Consider the following 15,292-nt stretch of genomic DNA (forward strand, 5'->3'; position numbering starts at 1 on the left):
CGATACACGTCCTACGTCGTGGATTGGAAACATGGGAAAATTGCAAATAGACACCATCAACCTCTCCGTTTTAGTCCTCCTAATTGTCAAAATACCCTCGCTAATAGATTTTCCCAAATCCAATTTCTTCCTCTGCAGTTTGGCATCCTCGAGATGATGGCCAGCAAGGGCATGTGTCCCCGGCGGCGGCAAAGATCTGGAGTATATGGAGGCGGAGGCGGGAATCCGGCAGAAGCCTGCAAGTCTGCAACAACCCCAGCGGCACGGTGACCCATCCACACACACACACGGCGACAAGGGGCCGGTTCCCGACGAGCTCCTTCACTATGTTATGCTGCGACGATGACCACGTCCTGACGAAGTGACGAATGGGTGTACTGAACCTATGTACACGCATTCTGAATCTTCAAGCTGCTGACCACCATTGCTCCACAAATTGACGAATGTAAAAATAGAATTTGGCTCGATGCAAATGAGTCGCTAGTTCATGCATATGTACACCTCTTCAAATTGATCAGAATCTATTCACATGTAGAGGAGTGCAGGTTGTTCTTGATCCTTTGCCTGCGGAACCCGGATGCGATGCTATCGGAAAAGCAACAACAACGGAGGCTGCTGTTCTGATGGACGTGTGCACAAGAACATCCTCGTCGATGCCGGTGTGTCTGTCCTCGATTGTTGGATCTGGCCGCGCATACCGTTTTGAATTGCCGCCGCCGGAAAGGTTTACCGAATATGGAATAAAGACAAATAGGGGATAATCGCAAAGCCTGCAGTCTAAATAGCCGAAGTGGGTTGCGGGCGTCTAGTTGTAAAATTTTCAGTTTCCAATCCACAACGTATGACGTGTATCGGACGGTGGACAGCCTCAGGATGCACGGATGCATGAAGGCAGCCAGATGCACATGATACGACGCCTTGTTCACCTGGACACCACAAAGGAAAACGACAACGGGTGTGGAGGAGTGATAACCGGAAAAAATGACGATGCGAACCGTGACGATGTTTAGCTACTCGATTAATGTCATTTTTTGGAAGGAAGCCACTCAAATTTGGAAGGCGCGTCAGCAGCCATCAATGAATAGCGGGCGACGGTTTGCACCGCACCGCACCGCACAGCTGGAACGGTTACAGCGAGAACCCGCTGACAGTTTCTTCTTTTTTTTAGAGGACGCTGACAGTTCCTCAGGAAAGAAGGAACGCGAACGGAACGCGGACGAGCTAAAAACATTGAAGAACGGGCCCTAAATGCGCGCGTGTGTGGCGATGAGCGTCACATCGACACATGGGCCTCATCTCTTTTTTTTTCTTCGAGGCCCATGTGGCGAAGCGAATGGGCCGTCTCTTGCGTGGGACAAAAGTGGTCCATTAATTGGTCTGCCACATTTCCTCTCAAGAAAACAAATTGGGCTGCCACAGATCGTCTGTCTCGGCTTGGGTCAACGGGCCTGGCCATCCAGCCCACGGCGGACGCTGCATTGCATGCAAGAATTGCCATCGCTGATCGCCCCAACGTCCAAAACTGAAACTAAAGTGACCCTATCTGGTGAAGCGTGACCACGATTTCAGCACACGCAAGTGGGAGTTGCACCCAGCCTTTCACAGTTTTTTTTAGGTCAAACATACGGCTTTATTACTCCACTAACACTTGATTACAATCAGTCTGTAAACTGTTAGACAAAAAACTAGGAGCTGACTCTAACCAATCTGATGGCACGCCATGCAAAACAGTTTCACGGTACCCAACAACGTAGGCATCCCATTGCATTTCCCACGGAGGAGAAAACGATTAATTACGCGTAGGACAGACGGCAATTGGAATATATCTCCCCTCTATCTCTCCAATAAGTAATCAAGAGAGGAAAATTAACAAAACAAATGAAAAGCACGTATATACTACTACTACTACCTCCAATGCCAATTTGGATTATTTTTTTGCGGGTAATGCCAATTTGGAATTAATCTACAGAAATTAATCGTCGACGCGAGGTGCCACAATAATGCCTGCCCAAATAATTTCAGAAGCAAGAAGTGATTAAGAAGCGTACGTAATTAGTTCTTGGCTTGATCACATGGCCCCCATCTTTAGCCCCACGCTGTCCCTCCCAACTAACAAAAGCCAGGGAGAACTAAGAAGCAAGTAGTACTCCGTACATACAGTGAGTTGGAGAGGCGAAGGCCGGCCATGTTCTCAATTTCTTCTCTTGTTTATTTTCTCTTTGAAACGGAAGCGGCCATGTGTGCATCCATGTGGGCTAGCTAATCAGGTCGAGGAGGAGGAGGAGTTGGAACTTGGAATTGGAAGCTTGGCAGCTAATCGCAAGGCAGCTGCAGTTGGTGGCCGCAATCCTGCATATATGCATATATGAATGCATGATTGCCCGCGGCTTGTTGGATTGCATGGGGCACACTGCTCCCCTGATCATCTGGAAGGAAATTTGACAGCCTACTTTTGCTATATACTACTACATTCTCTGCTTTTCCCATTCGATCTAAAGTGAAGTCTGTAATTCTGGCAGCCTAGCACATTGTTGTTCTTGAAAAGCATATGTACCCTGAATTTGCCTCAGAAATCAAGAAAGAAAGAACTTAACACACGAAGTTTTTGCCAGTGTAGATGCATTGCAAGCCACATGTGCAGAGGATCCATTGGCGTACTATCATGCATGTATGCCAACCAGGTGGGTCCAATAATTTCGCAGCCCATACATCGCCAATAAAAATTTTTTGGCGAGGTTCCATCGCTAATAATAACTCTTAACATGGGAAGGTTCTGAAGAAAAGGGACCCAGAGTGGGTGATTGGAGTCTGGAAATCATGTTATTTGGTGTGCCATTCATCTACACAGGGAGGATTAGCTTTTGTAGGATAGCACACTTGATAAAAGGTGGAAACAGTTGAGTCGGTTGGGCTGACTTTTTCCACATTGGGAGGACAAGGGTCCTGCTGCTGCCTGTACTTTTCAGCCCTTGTTTATAACTTGGATGTTCCCCACAGAAAAAATAATTCAGGATGAAAAGTGAACCCCTATGATTTTCATCTTGTTGTGATTATTTTAGACTATGTTCTCGTGGTAATCACTTTAGATGCCAAGATTCTTGTTCAATGGCATGGTGGCATTTGATATATTATTTTTCTGTTTTTTCTTCAAGCATTTGTAATGTTTTGGTTTCTTAGTGAAACAGGGAAAGCACTCCGTTATTTATATAAGAAAGTGATAGTACTGCTGTGTGTCTGTGGCTCTTCAATGTCCTGAATTTAACAGTTACATGCACTGATTAATTAAAGGCCAAGCTTGATGCAGTAGGAATATAGGATAACAAACTTTTCTGATGCAGTTGTTCTTTGCTATGCTCCCAAGGAAAGCAAGACATTTTCAAGGTGTATAAAAGAAAGATACACGGGGATGGTGTTGATTGACGTTCTTGGACTTGCTTGCGAGCTGGCTTTTGCCTCATCATGAACACCAGTAATTTACTCCCAGTGCTTGGTCATGATGAGAGCTTCCAGGTTCCTGCAAAAGAATTGACACCTTCCAAGATTCAGAACTTTTCCAGGACAGATCATCAGGGATGAACCATGCAAGCAAAGGGAAATATATGTGTCCTGTTCGTGCTAATAGGTTTGTATCATGTATCATTATAGAAAATGCTGTAAGCAAACATAATTGGGACTTTGGGACCCAATTGAACATATCAACAAGTGAGGCGCAAACAAATTTGTACACTGATGGGGATGATTTGGATACTCTACAAACAGGCGAAAAGAAGCAAATCTAATCATGGTAGCTAATTATGATTATCAATTCTGGTAGTCTAACTAATAATGAACTCAAATGAGAGAAAGAAAGTGAACCTTGTGGGATCTAGGACATATTTAGTTCATATTCAACAACTTTTTCAGAACCTTGGCATATTTGCACTAGACTGAGCTTCTTGCTGGTGATATGACATATCAATTGAAAAGTTCTAATTATTTTACGAATTTACAAGAAAACACATCGTAAAAATCCCCGCCCCCCCTGAACAGTACCCTAAAAATAAAGATTATCTTACATTTGACAATTTAGCACCAACAGTGCGCTACAGGAAACTAACTCATGGTGCCCTCAAGAATCTAATCAAGGAAGAGAATATGACTTCCATGTGTTGGATATAATGGTGCCTGGGCAAGTTGTTTATACCCTTCTCGACCCCTATAAAAAAATGTTTATGTCTAACAACACACTCATATATATCTATGCATGTTCCTTCAATGCTGCATTCCTGTTTTGTTTGAGAAAAAAAAAATCCATTCTTCAGTCTTGGAAATTTACTAGATCATATCACCACAACAGGTGAAGCTTTTAGCATAAAGCACTTTCTGTTAGACGGCGGAATCATTCTCAGAGAGTTCTCTTTAAATGTGGTTGTCACTATTTTTGCAGTGGGTTTTACTGTGAATCCTCAGTATCGATGAACCTTTGCTACAAAATACTGGTTATGATGGATCATTAGTCACATGAATTGTTCAGATTAAGGAGCTCGTTACAAGTTTATGTAACCATTACTTGTGCTAGTAGATAGTATGTTGCAGTGATGTCCTTAATTTAGAGGCAAAACATGATATATACTTCCTGGTTCCTGCTACCCAACCCTAACGAAATCAGAAGGACGAAATATTCTCATGTAACTTTGTAAAAGGCACTTAAATATGATCTATTCTCACACCTGGAACAGAATCTTACAGTCCCTACAGATTTGTCCCTGTCAGAATATCACTGACAAAAGTTCCACTGTAACCCGCAAGATAAGATTAGTTGCAGAACCAACCACTTGTTTAAGACCCATAACACGCTTGGTACTCTTCCTCTAGCTCTTTTAGTACTACTTGGCTACTAAAGTAATCCTGCCGTTAACCATGCATGTCAACTTCAGTAGTAAAATCCAAAATGTTCAGGAATGGTACTCAAGATAACAATGTTCAGGAAGTGTTCTTTTTGACGGAAAGTTCAGGAAGTGTTCTAAAGCATAAGGATTACAGTAATTGATAACCGGGTTAAAAACTTCAAATTCTTCAGTTTCTTTTGACTCCATACTGTGCTTCCAAAAATATATTATGATGGAAAGATGTAGAAAATTAGTACTGTAGTAATATTTGACCACTGCAGGAAAAAGTGAACAGCAGTATGAGTAGTTCCATGTCATAATCTCATGCAGTGGAGGGATAGATTTTCCATAACTGCAACAAAAAGAAACAAGGAAAGGAATCAACTCCAATGAAAAGCCACCATGTTCTGTGTGTCAAAAATGATTGCGGTTGGTTTTATTAATCTATTTAAACCAACAAGACAAAATCCTCTCTCCAATGACAGAGTGATCTCGCCTCATCAAACCTTCCTTTCCCACATTCCCTTCACCACATGGGCCATGTCTCCCGAAGCTCCCAATAATTCCAAGAGCATTTTCCAGCCTATGTCCATGCCGCCCTCCTAACCTTTACACTCTCATACCTCGCTGTTCACCTTGTGCTATACCTAACACTACACCAATGCATTGGCATGCATGCTACCCCCAATTACCTAGTTCTGCTAAATTATTCATTATCCAAGCACTTAAAAAATCAATGGTTTAATCCTCAGCCCAATCATGTACACATGCTCTTATATACAACTTTCCTAGGAGTTTCCCTCCATTTCTCTATTGCTTCAAACAAGGCAATGAGATCACAGAACTAGCACTGCAGTCACCAGGCTAGGAGTGGAGAAGGGCAAGAGGACTAGAAGGAGAACCTCCTAGTATGGCAGGTGCTAATGCTACTCCGAGGCTGAGTAGCAATGCACGGTTCATCTTCTCCTTGTCCTTCTCCTTGTCGCTCCTGTGCTGCGTGGCAGTGTCCAATGCCGCCGCCGCCGACGAAGCCGCGGCGCTGCTGGCAATCAAGGCCGCGCTCGTCGATCCTCTGGGGGCGCTCGAGGGGTGGGGCGGCTCGCCGCATTGTACCTGGAAGGGCGTGCGCTGCGACGCTCTGGGCGCGGTCACCGGCATCAACCTCGGCGGCATGAACCTGAGCGGCACCATCCCGGACGACGTCCTCGGCCTCACGGGGCTCACCTCCATCAGCCTGCGCAGCAACGCGTTCGCCCACGAGCTTCCCCTGGCGCTCGTCTCCATCCCCACGCTCCAGGAGCTCGACGTGAGCGACAACAGCTTCACCGGCCGCTTCCCCGCGGGCCTCGGCGCGTGCGCATCGTTGGCGTACCTCAACGCGTCGGGCAACAACTTCGTCGGCCCGCTCCCTGCCGACATCGGCAACGCCACCGAGCTCGACACGCTCGACTTCAGAGGCGGCTTCTTCTCCGGCGCCATCCCGAAAAGCTACGGCATGCTCCAGAAGCTCAAGTTCTTGGGCCTCTCTGGCAACAACCTCAATGGCGTTCTCCCGACCGAGCTGTTCGAGCTGTCGGCGTTGGAGCAGATGATCATCGGCTACAACGAGTTCCACGGCCCGATCCCGGCAGCCATCGGCAAGCTCAAGAAGCTCCAGTACCTCGACATGGCGATCGGCAGTCTCGAAGGCCCCATCCCGCCGGAGCTCGGTCAGCTGCCGGACCTCGACACCGTGTTCCTCTACAAGAACATGATCGGCGGCAAGATACCCAAGGAGTTCGGCAACCTGTCGTCCCTCGTCATGCTCGACCTCTCCGACAACGCTCTCACCGGTTCAATCCCTCCAGAGCTGTCAAAACTCAGCAACCTGGAGCTGCTCAACCTCATGTGCAACAGGCTCAAGGGCGGCGTCCCGGCGGGGCTCGGGGAGCTGCCCAAGCTGGAGGTGCTGGAGCTCTGGAACAACTCGCTCACCGGCCCGCTGCCGCCATCGCTCGGCTCCAAGCAGCCCCTTCAATGGCTCGACGTGTCAACCAACGCGCTCTCCGGACCCGTCCCCGTGGGTCTCTGCGACAGCGGCAACCTCACGAAGCTGATCTTGTTCAACAACGTCTTCACGGGCGCGATCCCGGCCGGGCTGACATCGTGCGAGTCGCTGGTGCGCGTGCGCGCGCACAACAACCGGCTCAACGGCACGGTCCCTGCCGGGCTCGGGAAGCTGCCGCGGCTGCAGCGGCTGGAGCTGGCCGGGAACGAGCTCTCGGGCGAGATCCCGGACGACCTGGCGCTGTCCACGTCGCTCTCCTTCATCGACCTCTCGCACAACCGGCTCCGGTCGGCGCTGCCGTCGGGCGTCCTGTCGATCCCGACGCTGCAGACGTTCGCGGCCGCGGATAACGACTTGGTGGGAGCAATGCCGGGGGAGCTCGGCGAGTGCCGGTCGCTCTCGGCATTGGACCTGTCGAGCAACCGGCTGTCCGGCGCGATCCCGCAGGGGCTCGCGTCGTGCCAGAGGCTCGTGTCGCTCAGCCTCCGGGGGAACGGGTTCACGGGCCAGATCCCCACGGCCATCGCCATGATGCCGACGCTGTCCGTGCTCGACCTCTCCAACAACTTCCTTTCCGGCCAGATTCCCAGCAACTTCGGCAGCTCCCCCGCGCTCGAGATGCTCAGCGTCGCCAACAACAATCTCACCGGTCCCGTCCCAGCAACCGGGCTGCTGAGGACGATCAACCCCGATGATCTCGCGGGGAACCCGGGTCTCTGCGGCGCCGTCCTGCCGCCGTGCGGCCCGAACGCTCTGCGGGCCTCGTCCTCGGAATCCTCCGGCCTCCGGCGCTCGCACGTCAAGCACATCGCAGCCGGGTGGGCAATCGGCATCTCGATCGCGCTCGTGGCATGCGGGGCCGTGTTCGTGGGCAAGCTGGTGTACCAGCGGTGGTACCTGACCGGTTGCTGCGAGGACGGCGCCGAGGAAGACGGCACCGCCGGGTCATGGCCATGGCGGCTCACGGCGTTCCAGAGACTAAGCTTCACGAGCGCCGAGGTGGTGGCCTGCATCAAGGAGGACAACATCATCGGCATGGGCGGCTCCGGCGTGGTCTACCGCGCCGACATGCCACGGCACCACGCCACTGTCGCGGTCAAGAAGCTCTGGCGCGCGGCCGGGTGCCCCGAGGAGGCCAACACCACGGCCACGGCCACGGCGTCCGCGGCAGCAGCGAAGAACAACGGAGGCGAGTTCGCGGCGGAGGTGAAGCTGCTGGGCCGGCTGCGGCACCGGAACGTGTTGCGCATGCTGGGCTACGTGAGCAACGACGCGGACACCATGGTGCTCTACGAGTACATGTCCGGCGGCAGCCTCTGGGAGGCGCTGCACGGGCGCGGCAAGGGGAAGCATCTCCTGGACTGGGTCTCCCGCTACAACGTGGCGTCCGGCGTCGCGGCCGGACTGGCATACCTCCACCACGACTGCCGGCCGCCGGTGATCCACCGGGACGTCAAGTCCAGCAACGTGCTGCTGGACGCCAACATGGAGGAGGCCAAGATCGCGGACTTCGGCCTGGCCCGCGTGATGGCCCGGCCCAACGAGACGGTCTCCGTGGTGGCCGGTTCCTACGGGTACATCGCGCCGGAGTACGGGTACACGCTCAAGGTGGACCAGAAGAGCGACATCTACAGCTTCGGGGTGGTGCTCATGGAGCTGCTCACGGGCCGGCGGCCCATCGAGGCGGAGTACGGCGAGACCGGCGTCGACATCGTGGGCTGGATCAGGGAGCGGCTGAGGAGCAACACCGGCGTCGAGGAGCTGCTGGACGCCGGCGTCGGCGGGCGGGTGGACCATGTCAGGGAGGAGATGCTGCTGGTGCTGCGGGTCGCCGTGCTCTGCACGGCCCGGTTGCCCAAAGACCGGCCCACCATGAGGGACGTGGTCACCATGCTCGGGGAAGCCAAGCCACGGCGGAAGAGCAGCAGCGCCACCGTGGCAGCCACCGTCGTCGACAAGGACAAGCCGGTGTTCACCACGTCGCCGGACTCCGGTTACCTGTAGCAAGCGCGCCGCGCGCGTGCCTGTGTGTTTTGTCGCCGGAGGCGGCTCTGACGTTACGTGGCGTGGATTGGGCGCCTTGATTACTAGAGAACATACGCGTGTATGTTGTGTACGTAGCTCAGGTATTGCATAGTTTTGATTTGGGTTACATTTTTTTACTTGCCGCGCGGAGGATCGGCGAACCAATGTACACAATGTTTATACTTCTACAATTTCTCTTACAATTTTTAGGGTGTAAAGGAATTGGTCCCTTGAAAATTCAAATAACAGCTCTCTTTTTTTTGAATCAACAACTTTTTGTACAGTGCATAAACATGTTTCTTCCTGATTTTTTATTAAAAAATGGTTTTGCTATTGATAAGTCGCATGTTTTTTAGTTAGAGATCAATCGACATGTTAGCCATCGGATATTAATCCAACGATAGCAAGTGAGAGATGAGAGAATGGAAATGACACCCAGATCTCAATCCAAGGGTTCTGAAACGTTGACTGATATTTAAGACTCATTTCTTAAAAAAAAGCGAGAAATAGCCACACTCTTAACAAAATGTGTTTATTTCTTGATTCATGAAGAAAAAAAATAGACTAAAGCAACCGTCCCTGCTGAAACTAAAGCTCCAACAAGGTTATTTTGATGTCAGTGTCTCTAAATACACAATTTGCATATCGAAATTGAATCGACTAGAAAAAATACCAAAAACATGAAAAACAAATATAGCAGAACCACTGGCTTCATAAAGTAAGCTCCAACGTCCACACTCGGATGAGGCTAGAACCAAGTCATCATTATTCTGTACAACGTCATTTTGATCGTCAACAACATAAGAACCTACTCCCTCAGTCTCATATCAAGTGACTCCAATTTGCTCAAATATAAATGTATCTATACCTAAAAGGTGTCCAGATACATGTAATATAAAGTCAGTTAATATGGGACGGGGTACTCCGTAACAAAAAAAATCAAAGACTAAGGGAATATTTGGTTCGTACAACGTCATTTCGATCGTCAACAACACAAGTACCAATTTGCAGAACTTAGATGGATATGTTCATTAGGTGTTTGGTTGCAGTCACGAATATGACATGACGCATTTTATTCTCGCCTGACCCCGCATGTTATATACTCATTTTTAGCTAACTTTTGTCACACCTGTGGCAAGCAAATTGACCACCACAAAAAAATTTGTGTGCCATTTTTACGATACAACAGTGTGGCTGGTTGCGAAGGGCAAGAAAACATGTTTTAAATGCAGAATGCCAGATATTGATCCGTGTTCAGTTGTCAAAGACGAAACCAATGAATAACCAAACAAGGGTGGACTCAGTTGTGTGTTTGGGTGACGTGCGCCCCACCTATTTTTTTAAAATCCTTTTCTATTAGTAAAATTATAAAAAAAATCATGGGTATTTTTCTTATCCAATATTAAAAACTCAATGTTTCTCCCATCCAATTTTGAAAACTTGAATCCACCACCGGATCCAAATGGTGGACGATTTTTTTGTTGGCTCTCCAAGACCCAAGTTACAGAAGATTTCACAAAACTGCTAGTTGTAAGGCCCAAGGCCCAACTCCAACTTTCTTGAATGGTCACCAGCCCATCCAGCCCGCACTCGAGAAAAAAAAACAGAACTATATTTACACGCTAAACACGCACGAACTTCGGCGTTTCAATTCTTCCTCGACGGCCACGCATCCCCAAAACCCTCGAAATCCAACTAAACCCGCACCTCCGCCATGGGCGCATCGAAGGACGAAACCAATGCGGCGGCGACCAAGGCCCAGGGCAAGCCGTGGGACGATGACCCCGACATCGGCCGCTGGAAGATGGAGAAGTTCGACCCCTCCTGGAACAAGGGCGGCATGCTGGAAGTCAGCTCCTTCTCCACCCGTTTCCCCCGATACGAAGGTAAATAATTAATCAGTCCCGGCCCCGTGCATCCTCTCATCTCTTCTCCTCCGGCGATTCAATTAGATGTGCTTTTAATTAAGATCGATTATCCAATGCGGGATTGGTGTTTGTTTGGATGCAGAGAAGTATCTGCAGGAGGCGTGGCCGACCGTGCAGGGCGCGCTGAGGGACTTTGGGGTCACCTGCGAGCTCAATCTGGTAATCTCTCGTTGTTTGAAACTTTTTCAATTGGTTAAGTACTGTAGTAGCTTTGAGAATTGAGACCTCGCTCGATGTGTGCATCCATATATAGGTGAAGGAATGCATAACTGTTTCGACCACCAGAAAGACAAGGGACCCCTACATTATCATCAAGGCCAGGGACCTGATAGTACTCTTGGCACGGGGTGTTCCTGCACCTCAGGTATGCAAAGCTTTTGTGCAAGCCTGCTACTCCGTATGTGTTTATGTATGTAGGGGGGTGATTTATATATCTAAGAAACTGCATACAAGTAGTACTCCCCGACTCACGTAGTGCTAGTGGTGTGATCCATTGTATGGATATCTAAGCGACGCGAATTTAGGTACTCCGGAACAAGCTAGATTTTTTTTATAGCATAGTAACAAAATAGAAACACATGCCACGGGAAGTTGTTCATCCCTAAGCTTATACTGGTTTTTGCAGGCCATTAAAATACTCGACGATGAGATGACCTGTGATATTATCAAGATCCGTAACATCATACGGAACAACGTAAGAGTCTTCAACTTCAATTGTGTGCCTCTTTCTGTGGAAGTGCTGAATTTGACTGTCATGACTTACTGCTGTGGTCCTCCGCTAGTTACTAAATATTCCATTAAAAAGAACAATGTAAACAAGAGATTTCTAATCGCTGAAGTAAATGTTGGAACCAATTCACATGATAATATTATATAACATTTTACGTTTTCCTCGGATGCTTAACTAGATTTCTATCGTTTTCAAATTACGTACTGCAAGTCTACAACTGAATTCTGTTAGGAAGTTTGCCCTGATGTTATCTGCGTCGTGTTAGTGTGTGTAGTATCTGTCTTATTTACTTTTGTAGTTTATAACATGGTCAATTTTTATTTCTCTTGTTGTTTTCATATTGGTAGACCCTGTGTTCCTTCTCCCAAGGCACATACGTGAGCTGCTCTCATATTTATTGATTTATTGGTTGCATTCATATAACCATATGTATGAACCCCTCTGCTTCACTTGCATGCACAGTGCTGGTGCCTCCACGAGATTTTCATGAATTTAAATGCACAGAGATTTGTTTGATAATGTACAATTTAAAATTTATTTTGCTTGGTCTGCTTTTGGCATTTAGCTTATAGTAACTTTTATCAATTACTCATTAGACTGCTATTATTTTTTCACTCTACGTGGATTTAGCTTTATCCTCTGGTCCATAAAAGTTGCCATACACAGGAAACAACGCATCTACAGGAAAGATTTGTTAGAAGGAGACGACGCATTTTAGGTCCAAATCTATCTACCCGTAAGGTAAACATTTCATGTGGTTCTATCCTTGTGGATATGTCCTTTTAATATACCCATTTGTTCACTGCAGGCCATAGAGATTCTGACTGGCTGCTACATCTTAGTTCAGGTTTTCCTTAATTTCTTACCTTCTATACTGCATTAAAGTTACATTACAGGTCTGATACCTTTTTACTCTATATGTCGTCAATATTGACTACTGATATGACATATAATTTTTCCGTCGTGAAAGGGAGGCACTGTTGCTGCCATGGGTCCCTCCAATGGAAGGGGACTGAAACAAGTCCGAAGGATCGTGGAGGATTGCATGAAGAACATAAAGCATCCAATGTACCACATTAAGGTACCGTTTTTTTCTTTCAGATGTATGTTTTTTGAACCTAAGAGCTAAGGTTGCTTATATGTTATGGTTAAACTGGCCAGGATCTCCTAATTAAACGCGAGCAAGCTAAAAATGCTACCGTAGCCAATGAAAGCTGGGATAGGTTTCCCCCGAACTGTGCAAAGTAAGAAATTGCATTGTACCACCACACACAAAAAGTGTATCTTATGCGGTTATGCCTTGTCTTGCTGTTTTCCAGGACGAATGCCAAGCAAAAGAAACCATACGCCGCACCCTCTCTGCCTCCTCAAACACCTAGCAAGGTTAAGTCAATTTCATTTTTTCCTTGTTTTCACCGCGTGTTGTTTCTAGAGTTGTGCTTGTGCAGTAGTTTGATATATTGGTTTCACCAGTTCATGAGCTCGTATAGTGGTTAGCTCTTAGCTGTCATGTCCTGCAACTTCATTGTTTTCATTCGAGCTGACAGTCATTAAGTCAGATAATGCATTTCATTTTATTTTCCAAGATTAGTGAGGTTCCTAGCATGTAACTTGAATTCGCAGGAAACAGAGTTAACAGGCTATATATTTTTCATTTTATGTCTTGGACCACGTCGGTAAGGTGCAGTTCATAGCATGTTGCTTGAATTCAGAGGAAACAACATCCATAGGCTAACTTTTCATGTTAATTCTTGTATCGTGTGGGTAAGGTAACAGTTTAAAATGTTTATTCTGTTTGCCGATTGCCATTTCCTGTTGTGCTACTACTACTACTATTTGATTAATTCTTCATTCTCGACGTGGTAGATTGATCTCGAGCTGGAGAGTGAAGAGTATTTCCTCAGTGATGAAAACAAGTCAGCAAAGGAAAGGCAAGAGAAGCTGGGCAAGCAATCAGAGAAAGTGCATGGAAACAAAAGAAAGAGAGAAGCTGCACTTGTTCCTCCAAAGGTTAGGTTTTCCTTTTGTGATTGCTGTCAGTGTGATTCTCCTTGCCTTTTTATTTGCTACTAGACAATTGTTATTTTTGTTTCAGGAGAACACTGCAGGGCCATCTGATTCTGCCATCTCTACCAACAATGGCAATGTCGAGAATCCTGAAATGGGAATGGCTTTACAGGTACACTGATGTTGTTTATGCTTGACTATTTTTATTCGAGAGAAATGCACATCACAGCCTGAAGTATAGCCCAAGTTCAATGCTCAACCCTGAGTCCCTGAACCCGTGAACCGTTTTATCTTGTTTTTGGAGTATGGGCTGTTGTTATTACAGTACAATGGTCAGTCACCTAATCATAAACCATTGGGAATCTGCTATATTTGCAGAAGAAGACGAAGGGATTCAGCAACGGTGAAGCACAGGAATCGTGCCCCAGAAAGCACTAGTACAATTTTGACAAGTCCAAGTAACCACCACATGGAATGCACACCGTCAGTGCCTTGCTGATAGGAGTACAATCTTCTTTCTTGAGTTAGTCAAAACTTGCCACCGTGGCAAGGTCATACTGTTCTTTCGAGAAATACTAGGTAGAGATGAATCAAACTTCAAACCTTTTTGTCCGCAGTTTTTGGTCAGATCGCGGCATCAACAGTTCCCTGCGTATTCTGTCGCGCTTTATTTCTTTCTTTTTCCATTTTTGTTACGGAGTAGAATACCTTCTGAGAGGACTGAGGATCCGTCGAGAGGCTTTCCCCCTGATGCACTGGGCTGGTGCTTCACGGCCCTGGAGAAACATGAAGCCCAGTCTCGGCCTTTGATGCCCTCCCAAGCCACAAAAACCTTTTTACGAAAAATTAATGGAGTACTACTTACTGCCCGTAAAATAAAGGTACTTCTTCCTCGAGTGAGGACGAATAGCAAATTTTAGAATGGACTATACATCTGTGATACGGAGTAAAACAGAGTAGTGCATCTGAATCGCGGCCTTTCGCCAAGTTTCCAGCTAGAAACAAGCCATGATTAAAACAAAAGATGAGGCTCAAAAGCATCGCCATCCTACAATAACCTCAAAGCTTGATGTTCCCGGTGATTGATCCCATACTTTGAGGTGACACCATCTCTTTGCTTGCATGGACCCATATTCGAGATCCCAAAGGCCGGGGCAGTGCCGCGCCTTTTTATGTCAATTTGTCAAGTTCATGAGCAACGTGGAGTGGAGAATATTATTTGCTTTTCATGAACTGCTGCTGATGCGACTCGGTTTGCTTTTTTGATAGACACTGGGTGGGTGTTGGACAAGAGACCTCAATTTCCTCTCCAAAGGGAAAACACCCAAATTTCCTGGTGGTACTACGAGATATAGCTAGTTTAGTACCATACTGACCTCACGGCAAATTTGTTCCTATTTATATCAGCAAGGACAGCGCTGTACGCACGGCCAAAAACAAATATGCAAGAATCAGACTAACAGATAAAAAAGAGCGAAAACTCGGTACCTACGGTTTCAAAGGAACTGCTACACTTTTAGTAAACTTGGGGCTTCAGAAAACATGTGCCGGAGGCCTGAGAAGATTTAGAACCAGATAGGCAGATACTCTGCATGTCATCCTTCAGACTTCGGAGAGCCCCGTCGTATGGTCATCTTGTTTCAGGTAAATGCTGGCATGAACAAAATATGAAAGATTGTCTTCTGAA

The 15,292-nt window shown here is 47.3% G+C and overlaps 2 protein-coding genes across 2 annotated transcripts; both read left to right on the plus strand.

The window, feature by feature from the left end:
* The first annotated feature begins 5,542 nt into the window (after positions 1 to 5,542).
* On the plus strand, positions 5,543 to 9,212 carry LOC100843232 (MDIS1-interacting receptor like kinase 1). The gene has a single exon (XM_003562051.4). It carries the CDS (start codon positions 5,779 to 5,781, stop codon positions 8,917 to 8,919), a length of 3,141 nt encoding a protein of 1,046 aa, XP_003562099.1. The 5' UTR covers positions 5,543 to 5,778; the 3' UTR covers positions 8,920 to 9,212.
* Positions 9,213 to 10,607: 1,395 nt separating this feature from the next.
* LOC100843533 (KRR1 small subunit processome component homolog) lies at positions 10,608 to 14,248 on the plus strand. Its single transcript, XM_014896354.2, has 12 exons — positions 10,608 to 10,826; positions 10,951 to 11,027; positions 11,122 to 11,232; positions 11,494 to 11,562; positions 12,265 to 12,339; positions 12,407 to 12,445; positions 12,569 to 12,679; positions 12,760 to 12,842; positions 12,918 to 12,981; positions 13,465 to 13,608; positions 13,694 to 13,777; positions 13,984 to 14,248. The coding sequence occupies exons 1-12, from the start codon at positions 10,655 to 10,657 to the stop codon at positions 14,041 to 14,043; spliced, it is 1,089 nt and encodes a 362-aa protein (XP_014751840.1). The 5' UTR covers positions 10,608 to 10,654; the 3' UTR covers positions 14,044 to 14,248.
* The last annotated feature ends 1,044 nt before the right edge of the window (positions 14,249 to 15,292 follow it).

Source organism: Brachypodium distachyon, chromosome 1, assembly GCF_000005505.3.
Source record: "Brachypodium distachyon strain Bd21 chromosome 1, Brachypodium_distachyon_v3.0, whole genome shotgun sequence".
In the NCBI taxonomy this organism is placed as follows: Eukaryota; Viridiplantae; Streptophyta; class Magnoliopsida; order Poales; family Poaceae; genus Brachypodium; species Brachypodium distachyon.